Below are 22,356 nucleotides of genomic sequence, written 5' to 3'. Positions count from 1 at the left end.
CATCTTGTGACTCCATACTATAGAGCTGTTTCAAACTAACCAGGGATTATTGTAAATCTTTAGGAGCTAGCTACATTTTCCAGGAGCCAAAATTATGTGAACTTTGGATGCCTTCCACATTTGGTAGGTTGCCATTTGCCCTGCTAATATCCCTGCTCTTTTCCACAACTGCTACAATTGATATTTGAAAGAAGGTAGATATTAAACCCCACAACCATAACATGTGGATTTTGATGCAAGAGACTTGGGTTCAAGTTCTGCCTCTACTATGAGGCCACTACGTGGCAATATTGTGTTCTTTCTCTCTTTGTAAGTTTCCAAGGGTGGCTGGGTAACTCCTGGAAATAAGACAGCTTCTCTTGTCTTCTACAGAGATGGCCTGGGTCTCTTCAGATGTTGTTGGACATCAACTCCCATCAGCCCCAGCCAGCATAGCCAATACTCAGGTATTGTAGTCCTGCAACATCTGGAGGGACAAAAGTTCTTCGTCCCTGATCTTTCATGAAGTTGCTGTGGTTTTGTCTAAGGACTTTCGCTTACAATGACGAGTATGTCTGAAAGTTTCTCCTTTGTGATGGAGCCTGGTGTCTTTTGGAAGGATTGGGGCTTCCAGAGCTGGAAACAGATGTGAACTTACTGCCTGAAGCTCTTGCCAAGCTGCACTCTAGACACAAGAGATCAATGCAATGCATATTAATATTCCCACACTGATCCAGGGAACAGGGTGCAGGAGGAAGGTTTACTCTCATGCTGTTACTTCCATGCTAGAGAATTGCCCTGACAGTGGGTCTTGTCAATAACATTTTGATACTGTGGGCCTGACATAACCTTTGTCTTTTTAGCACCCAGTTAGCCAGTGACCTGTACTTTTTATGCCTATTGAGTCCAAGTAAAAATGGGGAGGGGGGAACAGTGCCATTGCTGTCTGTGTGGTGAGCTGCCCTGATCATTCCCTCAGCCAATGGCTTCCGAGAGGCTAATCCTGTCAAAAAAATGGCCTCATTCTTGTAGAGTTATAAAATCTCTCCACTAAATCAGTCCTTTCCTCACTGTATCCTGTGTCAGAGAAGTCGATACTATGCAAAGTAGCAAAACCAGTCACTTGCCTGGAGGCATTTCAAAACAAAAACAAAACCTGCTCAGTTTTAATAGACTTCCACGTGTGTCTATTAAATTCTGGTTTTGTTATTAATGATCTATTGCAGAGGATGCATCCCAGAGGCAGTGCAGGGAAATCCTGCTGGGAATTTAATTACTCTGCAGGGCTTGTTCTTTGCCAGACAAAAAATAAATACGACCATACCGTTAATCAAAATGTTACTTCTCATGAACTGGTTAGCTTTAGAGCTTCACAGAGTTGTTCATGCTGCATGAAAAATGCTGTAAGGTGAGTAGGAATGCAATCCTAAACACACTTCCGGATTTCCATTTACTTGGGACTTCCAAATGAACATGTATAGGGCTGCACTGTCATTTAAACTAAAACAGGCTAGGCATATTAGCCAGGAGTTGCTTGTAACTAGAATCCTCATAAACCCTCACTAATGGGAAACTGCAATAATTCAGTTAACATTATTTTTAAAGAACATATGGATACCACATTGTTGTGCAGAAAATCTTCAGTATCAGCAATATATACCCTCATACATTCAGGATTTTAAAAAAATCTTCCCATGTGCTGACATATTATTTTAAGCGTAAGACCCTTGGCCATACAAGGATTTGTATCTGGAACAGTGCTATTTAAATCATTTCATAAAAGGATCTGGAGTTCAGGATGTACTGCTTAATAAGGATCCCAATTATGGGGGATGGGTATATCCGGGGGTTTTTTGTGTGTGTGTGACAGTACTCACTGATACAGAGTACGAGCATCTCTTTTTTTGCTGCCCTTAGGAGCCATTTTGTGCTGGCACCACCCATGGCACCTTTATAAATATGTGAATACTGGCACCTCATTCTTTTAGCAAATAAACACTGGGAATATCCCACCAGACTGCGGAAGTACTGACAAAGGATCTGCTCAAACTGTGGTGGTTGGCCAACAATCAGAAGAGCAGACAAAAGAGTGGGCAGGAAGCAGCCTTATACTGAATTGGCCCATTGGCCCATCTAGCTCAGTATTGTCTACCCTGAGGATGGAAGCCTGAAATCACTCCCTTTCATAGTGAATCTGCTGGTGAGTAGCCAAAACGGCCACTGAGAAAGAAGAGAGAGATGTTGGTATGCTCTTGGGAACCCCAATGTTTGCAGAAATACTAACAAAATAAACAAATGAATATTCAATGGAACAACCCTTCCCCTCACAACACCTGTCCAATGAGGACAGAGCATGCTGTGGTCACAGAATGCAGAGTGTCTGAAAAGCAGGAGAGCAATGGTGGAACGGAGCATGCTGGAAGAGGGCATGGGTAACAGGCTGGAGCATTCACCACTGCAGGTCCTACTTTTACATATATATTAGCAAAATGCCCATTACAATGGCAGGCACGGTGAGCCTCTGTATATCCACCTCCAGCATCGGTTGTGCTCTGCAGGCTGAGTCCTGCTCCAAGTGCCTTTACTTTTTGAGATGAGAGACCATCAGCTGTAAGGAGCAAGGCTTTCACTGCAGTTGCCTTAAGTCAAGTGTGGGGAATTTTTGGTCCTTCAGATGTTGCTGAACAACAACTCTCATCAGCTCCAGCAAGCATAGCCAATTGACAGGGGTTATGGGAATTGTAGTTCAGCAACACCTAGAGGGCCACAGGTTCCCCACATTTGACCTAAGTCTTTAGAAAAACCCTTCTTGATGAGGTGAGCTTTTCTTCCCTCTTTTCCTCTTTTTTAACATTCAGACCATGGTGTTCCCAATCTCTATGTATGGATGTGAAAGCTGAACAGTGAAAAAAGTGGATAACAGAAAAATCAACTCATTTGAAATGTGGTGCTGGAGGAGTTTTGCAAATACCATGGACTGCGAAAAAGACAAATAATTGGGTGTTAGAACAAATTAAACCAGAACTATCAGTAGAAGCTAAAACAATGAAACTGAGGCTATCATACTTTGGACACATCTTGAGAAGACAGGATTCACTAGAAAAGACAATAATGCTGGGAAAAACAGAAAGGAGTAGAAAAAGAGGAAGGCCAAACAAGAGATGGATTGATTCCATAAAGGAAGCCACAGACCTGAACTTACAAGATCTGAACAGGGTGATTAATGACAGATGCTCTTGGAGGTCACTGATTCATAGGGTCGCCATAAGTCATAATCGACTTGAAGACACATAACAACAAAAACAGATATACAACATACTTATTCCAGATGGCCTTTGGTTGCTTATTTTGCTATTATAAGTGCTCATGTTGTTTTATTGGTTCTGGGTTGTTTTTGCTGGATTTTATGTTTATTAATTTTCTTTCTTTTTTCAGGTTAGCCACCTTGAGCCAGAGAATTAAAAATATATTTTAAAAATAAATGCAGAATAGGTTGTGTGTAGAGGTAGCACCTGTATACTGTGGGGACTCATAGAACCCAATACTATTCTGTATTCTCTGAACACCGAAACACACACTGCATATTTCCCTGTTGGTCAAGATCCAGCATAAGAAGAGGCAGGCCTCTCAAACCATTGTCCCCAAGTACAGCATTTAGTTTTGCCCTGAAGAGTGCATGGCATCTGCACCCTAATATAGGAGAAAGTAGACAGACACAACCGATGGAGCGGCTAAGACTGTCTAGAAAAACCAAAATGACATTATGTAGCCTGACAGTTTCCTAGCTGTAGGAAAGTTGGATTCTTCCCAACAGATAGCACTTGGGAGGGCAGTTGCATTTGTTGGATGTATACTGAAGGAAGCAGGAAGCCAGCAGCTCAGGATGGCAGGAGGCAGACATTGGAATAGCTTCTGGTTCAATGAACAGCAAAGAAGGCACTTCCACACCATACCTTTAAAGCACTCTTATACCACTTTAACAGCCATGGCTTACCCCAAAGAATCCTGGAAACTGTAGCTTTTTAAGTGTGTGGGGAACTGTAGCTCTGTGAGGGGTCTCCTAACATGGTGAGATGGCAGGGGGTTGCAAAAACATATGGAAACTTCAAGCACAATAAGTTATGGTAAGTGTGTTATTAGGAAAAGGGATATTCCTGGAGTCCCTGGATAAACCTTTCTTGCAGCAAGAATGTTCTACGAATAAAATCCCTTTCTTGCTATGACAGACAACTATAGATGGCACATACCTATCAAGCAACACATCTCTTATCAACCCTCACATCTCACATCCATGTGCTATTTTGTCTTCTCTGCTGGTACCTGATCCCCATCTGCAGGCTACTGTAACTTACTGCAGAAGGGGCATTCATTCCAGCAAAATGTTCAGGCTTTGAACTGTAACCTTTTCACCTGCTTGCATTATTTCTAGATGTGTGAGACACTGTTGCAGAGATTAAAACCACACCTTGGCAGAGGTAGTCAGGATTTACCAACTACCCATTCACTTTACTTTTCTAGCACACAATGCTATAAATTATTTGAAAGCAACAGTTGGTATTGCAGATCTAACAAACTCAGCCTGCAACAAAGTATGACTGGTAGCATTCTTATTAAAAATGCAGCACAAAGTCAAAACAGCTAGGAAAATCATTACGGTTTACATTGCATGAGGTTGAATTAGTTTCACCAGAATGTGTAAAATGTGGCAATAATATACTTTCTGCTATTCATCATCAAGTACTAGAAGTAAAATGTTTGCAATAAAGACCCAGCAATTAATTGTAGGTGTGAGGTTTCCACAACTACAGCATTCTAAAGTGAAAAATGAATCCATTGTGACTTGAGTATAAAAATTAGCCCTGGTTGAAATCAGCATCTCTCTTTTGTCTGTACAGGCAAGGTTCTACTCAAAGGCATTTGAGCTAGATATTGGTATGGATTTCTTCCTCCAGAAATGGATCAGTACATTATTAATGCTACTCCTTCTCAGCTTTAGTACAATTTAAAATCCATTACTGTAACACTATTGGCTGTTTTTGGATATCTGGTCAACATGCATTGGTTAAAACCACTCCATCTTCACTTGTGCTTGAAGGCTATTCAGATAAAGACAGGCTTTCTGCTAACCTTTTAATCAATGCAATTATGTCATTATTCATGGCATGCAGAATGCTGGTCTTAGCATAATACCCCCTAAGCAAACAGAAAGTGATCCAGGGTGATCTTTACTTTAAGACAGACCTTAGGCAGTGAATTTTGGGGGTGAGGGTAAATGTCCTCTTGCCTGAGCCCCACCCCATTACATTTCCATCATCCTGAGCTGTGCCTTGGTATGTTTGCTGGTTGCTCTCTTGGCTCTCTCCCCTCGTTGCCTTCTCACAATGTGTCACAGACAGTGCTATTGGTGAAAGCCTCTGGCTGAGCAAGTAGGCAGAGAGGCAACCAGCCCAGGACATTTACTCCAACAGGTACTGAATATGCATTGGCTGCTGCAGTGTGGCACTTGAGTGGGCAGCAAGCAGGCATCGTTCCATGCTAGGCATTATTAGGACAGGGGTTGAAAATAAAACTGCCAACATCATCATGTTATTATATACTGCTATGGTATGAACACACTTGGAAACCTGTGCCCCATCTTTTAGTGCAAGCTTAAGTTGGGGAGACAGAAGTATAAGGGAGAGTGCTGCTTCAACCCACATATACACACTTATATACAGGCCCACCCTTAGCATGTGGGGGCCCGGGGCAAAAGCATAGTTGCCCCCCCCACATTCTTTCTCTCTCTATATTATATATTTAGAAAGAGAAAGAGATATTTTATTTACGAATATATGTAATTATAATATTTAATTTACATATGAGGCTAACAACCTATTAAATACAAATATGATTACCTTCACTTCAGGGAATAGGCCTCTAGTCAACCTGTTCCATATCCATTTCTCCACTGGTCTCTCGACATCTGTCTTCCCTTTGTTGATATCTGCTAGATATGGCAGTCTATTTCTAGGCATATTTTCCCATCTTTATCTTCCTAACTAAACAATTGAAAACACTTTGTGCAGAACCATTGTTTTAAATATCGAGGATGACAGAATTTAATCATTTCTGTAAATGTCTGGCTGCTTTGTTGACGGGCAATTACGTTCGGATTAAAATTAAAATTAAAATAATACAAATACAAGAAATGGCTAAGTTGCACTCAGATGAAAAGTGGATGGAAGTAAATGGGCAGCATTAGAGACCACTCACTCCTGAAACATCATTACAAGTGACAAGCCACCCACCCTAAAATAAAAATATGCTAACAAGCAGTGACTGCAGATATATCGGTTTATTTTTACTTATCAGGTTTGCCACAGTAAAGGGAAGGCACAATTACATGTTTTAAACATATGGACAGGCATTTCGATGACGATGACATCGTGTGGATGCTGCAAAACACTTGCCTGCACCAGCAGCACCTATTCCACAAAAAACGTTGGTCTGGAAGCACCCAACGTTCCATACACTGGGCAGGAATAGCTATCCAGGTTTTGAGGATTTCTGACTGTCTAAAGGGAAACCATCTGAGTGGCAATTTAGGAACCTGGCAAAAAAAAAAAGAGAAATCCTGCTTGACCCCCGCTCCCAGGGATTATTGTGTAAAGGTTGACATGACACTTTAAGTAATAGTAATGGAAGCAGTTTAAGCACATATACTCTCCCCTAAGAACAAATGCCTGGGAATCCAGCAATGATTTTCAGCGCACTTCAGAACATTACGTCCTTCCTTCTCCGAAGTCAAAACGTCACAGGGGCAAGTGCAACCTCCCCCTCACAACTCTTTTCCCAAGCAGTCTCTTTTAGGAGGGCAGGGGGCACTGAAAGACCGCGCTCTCTCAGAGAGGGACGAGACACTTTACTGCTTGCCGCCTTCTCTCTTTCCCGGGAGTATCTAGCTTCCTTCCCCCCCTTCTCCACTCCGAGGTAGGTTCCTACACTGCTCCTCTCCTTGCCTCTCGAGGCGGTGGAGGAGCCTCCAGGGAGAGAAGCTGCTACGGGAGAAATGGCGGCAGGAGCAGAAGGCGGCAGTCAGATGAAAGTGTGGTGAGACGAAAGAAAGCTGGAGGAACTGAGCCAGCTGGGCTTTGTCTCAGACTCGACCGACCTTCCACCCCTGCGTCGTCCCTCAGGAGCAGCGGTGCTTTGGAAGACCACTTGGGGCAGAGCGCCCACGTCAGAGTGCCCGCATCAGACTCAGCAAGGATCCCCACAAAGCTTTTCGTAGAGTGCAATGTGGCCCGAATCCAGGGTGGGCAGGGGGAGCGTCGGAAAGGAAGAGGAAATCGTGTTTGGGCCGAGGACTAGCAGCAATAGGAGGGAGGGAGGCAGGAAAGGCAGGTGGCAACCAGGTTGGAAATAAAAGATATGCAGCCAGTTTTTGGCTTCGCACTCTATATAGGCAGATCGTCAAGCACGGGGGCCCCCCAAAGCATGGGGCCTGGGGCAACTGCCCCGTTTCCTGGTGCCTAGGGGGGGTACTGCTTATATATTTGGTGAATAGGGCTTGTTATCACCATTGTATTTCTGCAGTTTGCATCTGCTAGTAATTATTATGATCCTATTATGTTAAGTTTTAGTTTATACTGATGCTTTAAGAGGACCTCTCATCTAATTGTTCTGTGCTGCTTGCATATTTGTATAATTGTATATTTTGTATTTATTTGTGATTTTTAAATAGTATTGTAAACCTATCAGCCATTTCTTTGAAATATGGAGTGGTATATAAATTACCCAGACAGCCAGTGTGGCATAGTGGTTAAGGTGTTGGACTATGACTATGATCACAGGTTATCACTTTATTAGAGCAATAGGAACAACCTAGGCTCTAAATCTATAGTAGTAATAACCTTCATCCTGCAACTGTAATATAATAATCGTTAAAAATGTAATGGTAGGAGGAAAGCCCTTACCGGGGGGGGGCAGGAATGTACTTTACAGAAAGCCACCAGATCCTCAAATTCACACAAAGGAAAATGTAAAAATAAGAAAAAGTCATAGAATCATAGAATAGTTGTCAGGCCCAGGATGTGACTCAGGAACCAGACCAATGGCTGTAGTTAATTCGTGTTTTATTAGGGTAATGTCCAAACAAAGACTGCGTTTTCTCATGAAGCAATACAGGGATACAGGTCCTGCGGCATTGGGAGAAAGTTGACAGAGCAAGGGACTTCTTCCCGCCTGTTCTTTAAGAAGGGGCCAAACGGGCGCGCAATCTTTCGCTCCTCCTTAACTGCCCCTCAGGTACTGCCCGCCTTCCCCCCCTTCTCTCCTGTCTTTTCAGCTGTCTGCGTGTGCGCGGTGAGGGGGGAAGCATCACCTCCTCCTCTTCTGAAGTTTCCGATTCCAGGATGGGGGATAGGGGAGGGGCTGATGGTAAACTGCCTCCCCGCTTTTCGGCTGTGAGCAGCCCTCCCTCTTTCCCCTCTTGCTCTGAGCCTGAAAGAGGGGGAGGCGTGAGAATGTCCAGGGAAGGCTCAGGCTCCCCGTCGCTAAGCGACCTTATCACTGGCAGTTCCTCTGTTTCGTCTTCGCTCCAAAGGGGGGAAGTTCCTCCCCCTTCCCTCTGCCATCCATCCGAATACTCTTCTCCCAACTCTCCGGGAGCCAGCTCCCCGGGATTGGGACCCCAGCTCTGCCTTCCGACACCATCCCCCCTCCCAGGCTGTGCCCCCCTCCCCTTGTCTGGCTTGGGACGGTGGGGAAAACGTTGATGGAAAAGTTTTACCAATTCTGGAGCATGCACATCAGCTGCATCTTCCCATGATCTGTCAGCCACCCCATAGCCTTTCCAGTGAATCAAGTACTGCAGCTTGTGGCGTCTGATCCTGGAATCTAAGATCTCCTCAACTTCAAACTCAAGCTGCTCATTTACCAGGAGTGGAGCTCCGGGAGGTTCCTCCGGCCGTAACTCACTGGGAGGGGCGGCTTTCGTTAAGAGGGTTCGATAGAACACAGGATGTATTTTAAACGTGTCAGGCAGCTTCAGTCGGTACGCCACGGGATTGATTTGAGTTTCTATTTCGAAAGGACCCACCCTCTTGTCTTGTAATTTTCTACATTTGCCCGGCATCTGGAGGAAGCGGGTGGACAGCCATACCTGGTCTCCCGGTTGAAGGGGGGGGGGCTCCTTCCTGTGCAGGTCAGCAACTCGCTTGTACTCCGTTTTGGCTTCGTTTAACTGCTGTTTCAGTGTCTGTTGCGCCGCTTGCAATTCCTTAAGGAAGTTCTCAGCTGCCGGTACCAGCATTCCTTCTGAGCTGCTTGGAAAGACTTTAGGATGGAATCCATAATTAGCGGAGAACGGGGTTTGTTGAGTGCTGGAGTGCAGAGAATTGTTGTAGGCGAACTCTGCAAAATGCAAATATGATACCCAGTCAGTCTGTTGATAGGACACATAACTTCGTAAATATCTTTCCAAAACGGCGTTCAAGCGTTCCGTCTGCCCATCTGTCTGGGGGTGATGGGCGGAGGAGAGTTTTAATTCCGTCTGCAACTGTTTCCACATTGCTCTCCAAAATTTGGCTGTGAACTAAGTTCCTCGGTCTGAGACTACGCTGTTTGGCAATCCATGCAGCCGGTAGACTTCTTTTATGAATAACTTGGCCGTTTCTTTAGCCTCTAAGGCCCCTGCACAAGGAAGAAAGTGTGCCATTTCGGTAAGTAGATCCACCACTACTAAGATGGCTGTCATTCCTTGGGACTTGGGTAGATCAGTTATAAAATCCATGGAGAGGTCCTTCCAGGGTTCGTGTGGGACAGGCAACGGTTGTAACAGTCCTGCTGGTGTCCCTGTTTGTGTTTTTGTCCGCAGACAGACAGAGCAGGACTTTACATAACTCTCAATATCCCGACGCATTTTAGGCCACCAGAAGTCCTTGGCCACGTTCTGAATGGTCTTGTAAATCCCAAAGTGTCCCGCTGTGGTGGAATCATGACACTGGCGTAGGATTCTGAGCCTTAATTCCCCTTCTGGCACATATCTGGCGGTTTTGAACCATAACAGTCCATTTCTCCAGTGAAAGGTTACTTCTGAGTCTTGACCTTGTCCCGTCTCCGGCTGATATTTTAGCATGTCTGCATCTTCTTGTTGTGCCTTTTTGAGTTCCTCTTCCCATGAAGGCTGGCATACTCCCAACGTTAATTTCTCTGGCGGGATTACGTACTGAGGCTGGTCCTCGGATTCACTTTCTTTGTATTGTGGCTGTCTGGATAAGGCATCCGCTCTCTGGTTTTTGGCTTGGGCATGGTAAGTAATCTGGAAGTTAAACCTAGTGAAGAACTGGGACCATCTTATCTGTCTCTGGTTCAGCTTTCTGGCTGTTTGGAGGCTTTCAAGATTCTTGTGGTCGGAGCGCACTTCAATTCGATGAGAGGTCCCCTCTAGGTATTGTCTCCAGTTTTCAAAAGAGTCCTTGATGGCCAGCAGCTCCTTCTCCCAAACTGTGTAGTTCTTCTCTGCAGGCTTTAACTTCCGAGAGAAGTACGCACAGGGGTGCAGCTCCTTCCCTTCTTGGTCTAATTGTAGCAGGACCCCCCCGATGGCAAAATCTGAAGCATCTGCTTCCACTACGAAAGGGCGGTTCGGATCAACAAAGCGCAGAATGAGCTCAGTAGCAAACCTTCTCTTCAGCTCCTCAAAGGCCTCGGTGGCGTTCTCTGTCCATTGAAACTTCTTCTTCCCCCTTAAACAGTCAGTCAGAGGAGCTGTTAATTTGGAAAACCCTGGAATGAACTTTCTGTAATAATTGGCAAACCCCAAAAACCGTTGTACATCCTTTTTGGTGACAGGTTGGCCCCAGTCCAATATGCAGCTTACTTTCCCTGGGTCCATCTCCACGCCTTCCGCTGAGATTCGATATCCAAGGAAGTCTAGAGACTTGAGGTCAAATCCACATTTCTCTAATTTAGCATACAGGTGATTTTCTCTCAGTCTCTTCAACACCGTCTTCACATGCTGGTCGTGGTCTTCCTGGTTCTTTGAGAACACCAGGATATCATCTAAGTAACAGATTACATACGTGTCCAACAGGTCTCTAAACACGTCGTTCATAATTTTTGAAAAATTCCTGCACTTCCACAAAGCCCGAACGGCATGACCAGGTATTCATACTGTCCGTAAGCGGTCAAGAATCCTGTTTTCCATTCATCTCCCTCCTTCATTCTGATCAGATTGTACGCTCCTCTCAAATCCAACTTCGTGAAGATTTTTGCAGAGCGCAGTCGGTCCAGCAACTCTGAGATCAGGGGCAGCGGGTAGCTGTTGGGGATGGTGATCTGGTTCAATGCGCGATAGTCGTTACAGGGTCTGAGTTCCCCCCCCTTCTTTTTCACAAACAATAGTGGCGCTCCAGCAGGGGATTGTGAGGGGTGTATGAATCCTCGCCTCAGGTTTTTATCCAGGAATTCCTTCAGGGCCTCCCTCTCATTCTCTGTGAGAGAGTAGATTCTCCCTGATGGGATGCTGGCTCCTGGCACTAGGTCAATCGCACAGTCGTAAGGGCGGTGGGGGGGTAAAGTCTCTGCCTCTTTTTCATCAAACACATCTTTGAATTCTTCATACTTTGGCGGCAGGGTCACTTGCTCGATCTCTTGCACTGCCCCCGCTAAGGTGTTCTTGATTCCTTCAGGTTGACAGTTCTCCTGGCAATACTGTGAGGTGAACCACACCACCGCCTCCTTCCAACTTATTTTGGGTTCATGCTTTGCTAGCCAGGGCATTCCCAGAATCACCTCAAAGTTCGAGAGATCTGACACATATAGCGAAATGAACTCTTCGTGCCCAGGGATTTGAAGTTTCACTTCCTCCGTGGCTTGTGTCACCCCTCCTGACTTCAGGGGTCTCCCATCGATAGTCTCCACAGCTAGGGGAGCGTCCAGTTTCCACCGGGAAATTCCATGACGCTTGACTAACTTTGCATCAATAAAATTTGTGGAGGCTCCATTGTCAATTAAGGCAGTGGAATTAAACACCACTCCTCTGGAAGTTGTAATCCGAATAGGCAAGACCAACACCCCCTTTGAGGGAGGTTGGATCGTTGGGGGGCCTTTATACAACGCTGCCCCCAGTCCACCGGCCTGCACGTGGACTGGGTGTTCTAGTTTCCCGACGGCTCGGCTTTCCCCCCTTTCAGTCCACAGTCTCTGGCCACATGGCCCGGCTTTGAACAATAAAAGCATAAACGTTCCCGGCGTCGTCTTTCCTTTTCTTCTTCCGACAGTCTTGGCCTAGCCCCTCCCTGTCCCTCAGTTGCATTACCTGCCATCCCTGCAGTGGGAAGGGTCTTGTTGCGGGATGCCGAGGCTGAGTATCTCGGGACCTCCTGCTTCCTTTCCAGGCGCCTTCCTTCCATCTGGTGATCTATCTGTAGGCATAGCTGGATGAGCCCTGGTAGGTCAGCGGGGGGGGGAGGTCCTGGCCAACTCATCCAGGATTTCAGCATTTAATCCACTCCGGTACATAAACATCAGGGCAGCGTCATTGTAACCAGTTTCCTGGGACAGAATTTTAAAAGCGTTAGTGTACTCCGAAACAGTCCCTTTAGCTTGCTTCAGAGCGCCTAGTTGCCGCGCTACTGTTTCAGCCCTTTGCGGGTCTTGAAACATCTCGGTCATCTCCTGTATAAATCCTCTGTACCTTCCTAAGACAGTATCCTTTCTCATGAGATACGGAGTCACACATTTTGCAGCTTCTCCCTCCAGGAGGCTAATCACGAAAGCTACTTTAGCCCCATCGTCTGGAAATTCCGTGTGCCTGACATCCAGATATAACTCACACTGAGCCACGAAGGTTGCCAACTGATCACTTTGTCCCGCGTATTTTGGGGGCAATCCAATGGGAACCTTTACTACGGCAGCTGGAGGGGCTGTTCGCATCTGGTCTATCGTGGCCTTCAAGGTTTGATTATCCGTCTTCAGCGCCTTGACTGCTGCTAGCAGGGCTTGAACATCCGTCTGCAAATCAGCTACCTTAGTCCTCAAGAGTTCCACTTCTTCCGTCTCAGAAGTGGGGTTCGTCCCCCCCGCTGCTCCCTTTGACATCTTGTCCCAGTCAAGTGAAGAGAGCGTTGAGGGTGATTTAGGTGGCTCTGTCAAGCTGTCAGGCCCAGGATGTGACTCAGGAACCAGACCAACGGCTGTAGTTAATTCGTGTTTTATTAGGGTAATGTCCAAACAAAGACTGCGTTTTCTCATGAAGCAATACAGGGATACAGGTCCTGCGGCATTGGGAGAAAGTTGACAGAGCAAGGGACTTCTTCCCGCCTGTTCTTTAAGAAGGGGCCAAACGGGCGCGCAATCTTTCGCTCCTCCTTAACTGCCCCTCAGGTACTGCCCGCCTTCACCCCCTTCTCTCCTGTCTTTTCAGCTGTCTGTGTGTGCGCGGTGAGGGGGAAAGCATCACCCCCTCCTCTTCTGAAGTTTCCAATTCCAGGATGGGGATAGGGGAGGGGCTGATGGTAAACTGCCTCCCCGCTTTTCGGCTGTGAGCAGCCCTCCCTCTTTCCCCTCTTGCTCTGAGCCTGAAAGAGGGGGAGGCGTGAGAATGTCCAGGGAAGGCTCAGGCTCCCCGTTGCTAAGCGACCTTATCACTGGCAGTTCCTCTGTTTCGTCTTCGCTCCAAAGGGGGGAAGTTCCTCCCCCTTCCCTCTGCCATCCATCCGAATACTCTTCTCCCAACTCTCCGGGATTGGGACCCCAGCTCTGCCTTCCGACAATAGTAGAGTTGGAAGGGGCCTATAAGGCCATCAAGTCTAACCCCCTGCTCAATGCAGGAATCTTAAGAGAATAGGTTATTTTTATGAAGGAAGAGAAAGCCTTGGACTATTTCTTCTTTTTAAACAGTTACAGAAGTGCTTCTGTAGTAAGGTTTTTGCCCTTGACTAAATATAATTTTAAACCCTTTAAAGACAGCTCCACAAGTGTGCAGCCAAAGGAAATGGTGTCTCATCATCAGTTATTGCACAAGCACTACCCAATAACGACCTGCAAATGGAAATGGCCTGCCTTCAAGTCGATCCTGACATATGGCGACCCTATGACTACAGTTTTCATGGTAAGCAGTATTCAGAGGTAGTTTACCATTGCCTTCCTCTGAGGCTGAGAGGCAGTGACTGGCCCAAGGTCACCCAGTGAGCTTCATGGCTGTGTGGGGATTTGAACCCAGGTCTCCCAGGTTGTAGTCCAACACTCTAACCACTATGCCACACTGGCTCTCGACCTGCAATGGTCCCAAAAAATGTATTCCACAGTACCACTGGCTGTGATTCTGTGGTGTGTATGCAAGATACATGTTAATGCCCAGGCTAAAGGCATAATGACACTGGGCTCAGCTGGATTATATGCACTACAAATCCTTGGTCATTTGTTCTTCTCAAAAACACGGTGTGAAATGGCCAATCATTCCTAAAAGAAAAGCAGCTGCATATTAATTCCACACATCCCCTGAATTTCCACAAGACTAATATCAGCTGCTTTTATGCAACCTGAGCTGAAGAGAAGAAGAGTTGTTTGTTTAATAGTCGACAACAACTGCTAAAGGTCTCCAAGTCTGTACTGCTTTTGTTGGCTTTTGCCAGCCAGCCACAATCTCAACACATTGCAACAGCTGTTAGTCTGTCTAGGATAGGGAAAGCTGGGGCTCTCCAGATGTTTTGGATTACAGCTCCCATCATCCCTAACCATTGGCCATATTGACTAGGGCTGATGGGAGCTGGAGTCCAACAACTTGTGCAGAGCTACACATTGGGGGAAGCTGATCTAGGCCATAAATGACCATTTTCTCTCAAGGGGCTCCAGATGAATGACTACACAGAAGTACTGAAGGATGTGCAGCTCCTAAGTAAGAACAGTCAAGTACTTATGGTAGATGTTACTTCTGCAGAAGTTTTCAACTTGTCTTGTTCCTACTGGAACAAACCGCTGTAACAAATCCAGTCTGCATGCACGTTCCTTCCATCACATGCTCTTACATCCTCATCAGTGGTATTTCCACCAGCGGCTGTGTTCTGCAGTAATGGAGAGAACACAACCCAAGAGTTAACACTATAAAAATGTGGAGGTTTACCTTTATACTGACATTTCATCAATGTGTACAATATCTACCTTAATTAAACTGATCCCCCTGCAATACATTTGAATGTTTATAAATTCTGCAAGGCTGCAATTCTTGGGGGTGAACCTTACTAAAAACAGTGCGACTTGCTTTCAAATATACATCCAAATGATTGTGCTGTGAGAATCTTTCACAAAAGAACAGCTATATATTAGCTATAAGACTTTTGTGGAATATGAGAACTAACTTGAATGTCCTCCTGCGTTTTGTGATGGATACAGCAGAGATTAGAAATCAGCAAATCAATACTGAGAAGTATAATCTGTCATCCAGTTGCCAACTCAGGGGCAGAGGGCACCCCAGGCTCACCACCCTCCATCCCCTTCTCAGCCTGAACAACTAGTTGCTAACTAGGGGGAAAACTGCTTTCTGATTAAAAGGAATACTTGAAACAGTTTGTTTTATGTTGACCGGGAAGGAACCTTCAATCGCTGACAGTGCTTTTAATCAAAATGAAAAAAAAGTTTAAAGTATTTAATCCAAAGACATTAATATTCCTGAGCAGCAGGAACCCCATGCACTGAATGCCAGGAACTCAGGTAACAGTGTCCTTGTCTTCCTGCATCAAAGACATATTTTCTTGGAGAAAAACAATAAAGGCAAGAGAGAGGAAGCCTTACTAATGTGTCCATAGCTCCAGGCACAGCTGATGACACAGTAGCCCAGAAGCAGGATTGAGATCCCAGCCATTCCGCCCTTTTTCACATTGATGTATCTGTTGTTGTATCCATTCCAGGCTGTTTAGGAAGAAAGACAGGAGCAATTTGATTGTTCATGTCAGTAACTTTAAAGTTCCAGATCAAGCTTTTTCTCTTTCATACATAATAACAAGGGCTGTTCAGCCAACCTCAACTCTCCAGTCAGCCTAGACTGCAACAAAATCCTTATCCACCCCAAAACAGGATTGAAAGACACAGCAAATGATATGCTCTCACCTCTGTATGTTGCTCCAAGCATCCCCTGTGGAGACAAGTCATGCATAGCTAGCCAAGCAGGCAATTCATGGAGTTTTGCATCCAGCACACATTTTTCTGTCAATAGAACTACGAAAGACAACAGCTAGATTCCCCCTCCCCGCAATAATATCCTCTCCTCTTTGCAAGTTTCTGAGATGTGCCTGCACCAGGGTTTTCCTCCTCCTAGGGTTTTTAGGAATAGCTGATGAAGCCCATACTGATGGGATCACTGACCAATGCTCTACACTGGGATTTGTAGGACAGTGGATTCTTCTCTAAGGAGTAACAATGCATCTCTGTGATGTTCTGCATGATAGGCTGGGCAGACATTGTGAGAAACATGGATCTGCTTCCCACGGAGAGCTGCTGACCGAAAAGAGCTCTATTTCACAAACAGGCTGAAATTCCCCCACCCCCTGCGGCACCACAGCAAACTAACTGACAGACTCACAAACACGTGGCAGGCATGGGTGCTTCCTCACAAGGAAATCCATTAGCTGTAGAAAGGGCTCCAGAGTACCTCTAAATATTGAGCTATTTGAGTCCAACTAGCAGATCTGGTTGCAAGGAAAGGCTCCATTTCTAGTGAAAAGGTAGGGTTGCGCAGTCACTCAGTGACGTACTCATTAAGAAGCACCCAGATTGTCACTTCATATAGGACAGAGGGTGCTTTTCACAAGTCATTCTGTTGTTGCTCTTTGCAAGGCAAACTGCAGAACAGAAGATTTGAGGTAGGAGGAAAGAATGTTTTCTCTCGTTCTCCTGGATCAAGTGGGTTTATGTCAACTCACATTAAAACAAACCAGCTTCATAGCAAAATCCAAGGGGTCAGTGGCCCCCAGTTTAGTCTATGGGGCCTGGACTGAGATCCACGTTCAGTGTATAACAACAACTTCTGGAGGAGTAACAGTCTGTTGCAGCACGCACACATGCACTCACACAGTCCACCAAGAGTCCTGTAGCATCTAAAAGACTTAACAAATTTCAGATGCCTATAGGTTACTCTAGGAACTGCTCCATTGTTATATACTGTGTTCATTTCTGAAGCAGAAGCACATATTGAAATAACAGACAAAATAAACTGATTCCCTGGGTTTTTTTTCAGCTCTTTGTTGCAAGTCTCTTGATTAGGGAACCAAAATACATTCTCAGTACTAAGGTTACATTGTTTACATAACTCCCACTCCCTCACCACCACCACCTTCGAACAGTCTTTTTTAAACATCTCAAATGATTTTTGATGACCAAAAGCCAGCAGGACTGCATCCCCAAAGCACTCTCCGAGTGTGCTGGCACAGTTGTTCATTCTTCTATATACTGAGGGGAAAACAAAACATAGATTGCAATACACATCATTTCTACACTAGAGATGAATTGGCTTAACAGCTATTACCTTTTCACAGGGAATCCCAGAAGCTATAGCTCTGTAAGAGGAGGTAGGAATGTCTAACATTCTCAACATGGTCAGGAAACTACTGTACAGATCCCAGAGATTTTTAGGGGAAAGTGTGATTATTAAATTGGTATAAACTGGTACACTTTTGTAGCATATACTATACTGCAGGAGTGGGAAACCTTTTTTGGCCCGGCGTGCCAGATCTTTATCTATCCCCACGGGCCAACGTTGACAGGTGGGCAGGGCTACCCACTTGTCAATCATCTGCTGTAATAATGACATCAGGTGACTAATAGCTGGGTGGGACTACTCACGTATCAAAGCTGGACTGTGGGGGCAGTGGGAGCAACTGTTTTCACCAGCATGCCCTGCAGGGAACATACTGGTGAAGCAGCAGCCAGCAGAATTGAACTTTTGCTCATCAGCTGATGAAAAGAGGCTTCAGTCCTGCTCTCTGCAGGGGTCTGAGCAGGATTTGATTCCCGGCTCATCAGCTGATGAGCAGGTTAAATCCTGCTGCTTTGGCCCTGCATGTCAGCTCCCAGAAGGGGCACTGGTGCACACCACCAAAGCAGAATTGAACCCCGCCCCCCATCTATCAGCTGGAATCATTTGCCCATTGCAGTGATGTCAGCTGATTGACAGGTGGACTTGGTTTTAGTCAAATAGCTTCACAGCTCAAATTGGACCTTATGGTGGGCTGGAGATCCTGTTTTTGCTATACTGCTTGAGAGCAGCCTGTGAACAATTAAAGGAAATAAAGAGTAATGCAATTCAGTGTGCACAGAGATCATCTCCCTCCCCCTCCCCTTCCCCCTCTGAATGAAAAGAATCCAAAAACAGAAAAAAGGAAACACAGGTGACAAGGACCTATGAGAAGGGCTCCTGGAGATCATCAGCTGAAGATCCAACAGCTGATAGCACTGGGATTTGGGATGGGGGAGCCATTCACCAAACTCAGATTCCAAAACAGACTCACCTTTCAAATCCAAATGGATCATAACCCAGATTGAATTAATGGTCTACTTCAGAATCTGCAGTCTGGCAGGTTGCTTTAAGAGGCAGTCTGAGAGCTGAGTGTCTAAAAATGTATGTGCATCCAAAGTGTGTAGCAGTCAAGGAGCCCTGTGCACTAGCCACTCCACGCTGTGGGTGGCTGTATAATTTATTTTGAAGATGAAAAAGAAGAAAATATTTATAGAGGAATGGAGGCAGCACACAGCCCATGGACCACCTTCTATGTACTATTTTTTAAGTGTGTTTCTGCAACGATTTTTAATGATTTTCCATTAAATATCTGCCCAGAAACAGAATGGGATGGACTTAGTCCCATTCCCATGTGGCACTGGGATGGGATGGACTTTAGTGGACCTGTCCATCCCTACAGGAGATTGTGTAAATAATTTCTATGGAGGGAGAAGCGATTGTGTTCTGATAGGTCTTGCCCATATGAGGATTTTGATGATTCTTGTGCATATGAACTTAGGCCTGCCCTGTGATATTAGAAGTTTAAACCAAATAAAATAACCCCCGAGAACAAAAAGACTCTACGAAACAAATGCTACACTGTGTGTACACACTTGCTCTTCCTACACCTTAAACAATGCATGACTTATCAACTCTTCAACAAACCAACCCACTGCTGGATAGCAGCATTCAACGTTCTATCTTAGAAATCAGTGATCAAAAACTTCCTTTTACCTTGATGACCTTCATAAGGAGGTATGAATACTTGAAGTTCTGGGACTCTTGTAGCCCACTGAGGTTGTCTCCTTGAAAATAAACCTAGCCCACGATAATTAGGATACAGTTCTGGAAACCACTCTAGACCCAAAGGACTTGATTGTATGCCTCTATCAGGAGGTAAGCACCAATGGGCAGCCGTCATTTCTAACGTTGGGAGTGACAGTCGTTTGAGAGATATTCCTGAATTTTTACCTCCTATTGTCACAACAGTCCCAGAACATAAATCAGTATCTTTTTCCAGACTAGTTAAGTAATTAGATGTTTCATCATCTCTTTCTGTGAGAGCTTCTGCAAATGAGGGGTAGGTAGTTGACTTGGGACTGGTATAATCTTGAGATTCTTGAGGATACTCCTCTCCTTTGAAACACACAGGATTTTCATTTATCATGCTTTTTATTCCTGTAGCCAGCTGAAGAGGAACACTAGAGACTTTTCTACAGCTGCCCACAAAATGGCCATCAGGTGTGTGTGCTTTAACTGTAGTCACAACCTCTTCTGTCTCTCCATTCCAAATATTCCATGCACAGTCTAGACCTAAACTGCTCTTTCCATCAGTGGGTTCTGTCATAATTGGCTGCCCATCAGCCAAGGCAATCTCTGCATCTCCAAATGATGATTTCACAAGCCAGCGTCCTATCTTCTGGTTGCCAATGATAGCTTTATTTAATAGGATATTTTGAACTGAAGATTCACACCTCTTCCTCAACACTCTCACACGATGGTTCTCAATCACTAGTTCTATTGTGTCAAAAAATCTTTGAGGAATCGGTTGAAGATCATCAATGAAAGAATCTGGCCAATCAGACACATTCTGCTCCTTCTTTTGCCTCTGTTTGGGAGATGATTTAATTATCTGGACAGATGATTCTGAAGCTGATTTTCCATTCTGAATTGGCAGCTCCAAAGCAAGACTGGATGCAAGCTCATTTTCATCCGAAGTAGCTTTACTACTGCTTTTCTGTACCATGGATGACTTCTTTGCAAGTTTTGTTTCTGAAAATACCTTTTCAGCTGGCTGTGTTTGGGCGTCTTCTGAGGTACTTTGTTTGCTGCCTTCAACTTTGTGTGGCTTTCCAGTGGCATACTTCATTTGCTTTTGTGCATCTTCACCCATAGGTAGACTACCACTTCTTGCTGATTCCACTGTTTCTGGTGCCTCTAAGGAACTTGTTGCTGTTTTTGCTTTGTTTCTTACCAACAAGTCAAATTTGCTTTTTTTGTTTTCTTTTTTGGAGGCCATTTCTGTACTCTTGATTTGCCCTTTCTTTTTCTCAGCATTCAGGAATTTAGGTGTGACAGAATCATGAACTTTGTTGATGGGAGATAAAACACTCTTTGAGTCTGTATCTCCTGCCATCTTACAATGAGGCAGGTGAGACTTGAGCCGTTTAAATGGCTTTTTGCAGAAGGGGCAAATTTCTACTGCTGCCATTTTTCTGCCTGAAAAGGAAAACAAGACACTCCAGCTTGGCAGACTTTCCTACATTTCCACAGTGAAGCACGCAGGCCCATAGCCAGCCTAAAAGTTCAGGGGTGGGGACCAAAAAAAATAGGAAGGATTTTTTTCTTTAATAAATTTATTTCTTGTAAAATAAATGGGGGAGGCCAGAATCTTTTAGCTACAAACCTGGAGGCAGGGAAGTGGGTGTAGGTACAATTCTAACCAAAATTGTACCAAGTGCACAGTAAAGCAAACCAACAAAAAGCCAACAGTTCTTCTGTATTTGCCTTCTGCTACCTGTTAGCTTTCCCACTTCAATTTTACATATGTATACTGTTCAGGTACTATTAGATATGCTTTTTTTAAAAAAGTCATTTTAATGGTTTAAAGATTATGATGATGATTTATTGATTTATATCACACCCTTCTTCCCAAAGGAGCCTAGATATTTTTTTCATTTTTAAAAAATCAAATACACATCAGACTCTGTTGAACACAGTTCTTTCTGCTACTAGTGAAAACACTCATGGTGTCCAGCCACAGTGCAGCAAAACCAAAGAATATGGATTTAAACTATTAGTGCTAAAACAGGATTTTTTTAAACAGACAGCAAGTTATATCCATTTATGTTCTATTCAGAGTAGCCCCATTAAAATTAATGAACCCAGGTTAATCATATCCATTAATTTTCTAAGTACCCGACAATGAAAAATATAGCCTTTTCTGATATGGATTGGAAAGGCAGTAGCAGGCAAACTGCCCTTGCTCAGTGCTTTTGCAGTCAACTTAGCTATTACAGGCATAGTCTCCCTTCGCATAAAAATGGCACTTCTAGTCTTTAAAAAGGGAAGTTTTAGCTTCTAGTAAGGAGGAACTGCTCATTCAACTTGTACAACAAAAACACCTATGCCGCCGCTGCCGCCGCCGCCACCCCCCGGTAACCAAAAAAAGAAAGAAATGCCCTGTCTTCGAGTCGATTCCGACTTATGGCGACCTTATGAATATGGTTTTCGTGGTAAGCGGTATTCAGAGGGGGTTTACCATTGCCTCCCTCTGAGGCTCAGAGGCAGTGACTGGCCCAAGGTCACCCAGTGAGCTTCATAGCTGTGGGGGGACTTGAACCCTGGTCTCCCAGGTAGACGAGGCGTTTTACTCATTTGCCAGAAAAAGGGAAGGAGGGAGAAAGCTTTAATTCCAGCCCCCAGGTTGCCTCATGACCCAAATCAGAGAAAATTGCTTAGTGGTCGGTTTAAATCAGTTCTCACTACATTAGGGCTTGTAAAAACTCCATACCACTCCACCTCCCCGTACCTTGGTCAAAGAAGGTTTAATCCTGCAATTCCAGAAACTGGCAATGATCTATATCAAATTTCCTTATCACGGCCATCGCTCTTCACAGCTGTTGCTAGCAGGCTTAGTGTAGAAATAATAGAAACTGAAAGTGGAGTTAATAAAGCTCTTGTTGAAACAGCTGCGCATTGGCCTGGCCGTTTATCACATGACCCTCAAATGATAGGTCATGAGTCTTCATTACACAGTACAGATCTTGTCGTCGCCAGGCAGCAAAATGATTCTTAAAATGACAGGGAAAATGTCTGTGTAAAATCGGTGTTCTTTTGACATAAGGATCATGATATTCTGCAACAAATTAGAAGGTCTGCATTTCAAAGTAAATACAACGTTA

The 22,356-nt window shown here is 44.8% G+C and overlaps 1 protein-coding gene across 3 annotated transcripts; it reads right to left on the bottom strand.

Moving 5' to 3' along the window:
- Window positions 1-14,510: 14,510 nt before the first annotated feature.
- MTNAP1 (mitochondrial nucleoid associated protein 1) lies at window positions 14,511-22,148 on the bottom strand. 3 transcript variants are annotated; one of them, XM_061615686.1, is made up of 4 exons: window positions 21,984-22,137; window positions 19,187-20,671; window positions 15,754-15,870; window positions 14,511-15,026 (listed from the first exon to the last, which is right to left on the bottom strand). In XM_061615686.1, the coding sequence occupies exons 2-4, from the start codon at window positions 20,661-20,663 to the stop codon at window positions 14,998-15,000; spliced, it is 1,623 nt and encodes a 540-aa protein (XP_061471670.1). In that variant the 5' UTR covers window positions 20,664-20,671; window positions 21,984-22,137; the 3' UTR covers window positions 14,511-14,997. The 3 variants fall into 3 exon arrangements, with proteins under 3 accessions (XP_061471670.1, XP_061471669.1, XP_061471668.1); XM_061615685.1 differs by lacking the exon at window positions 14,511-15,026 and having other exon boundaries at window positions 15,083-15,870; window positions 21,984-22,139; XM_061615684.1 differs by lacking the exons at window positions 14,511-15,026; window positions 15,754-15,870 and adding an exon at window positions 16,068-17,406 and having other exon boundaries at window positions 21,984-22,148.
- Window positions 22,149-22,356: the final 208 nt, after the last annotated feature.

This window comes from Rhineura floridana, chromosome 3, assembly GCF_030035675.1.
Source record: "Rhineura floridana isolate rRhiFlo1 chromosome 3, rRhiFlo1.hap2, whole genome shotgun sequence".
NCBI classification, from domain to species: domain Eukaryota; kingdom Metazoa; phylum Chordata; class Lepidosauria; order Squamata; family Rhineuridae; genus Rhineura; species Rhineura floridana.
This window is presented reverse-complemented; position numbering and strand designations above follow the sequence as displayed.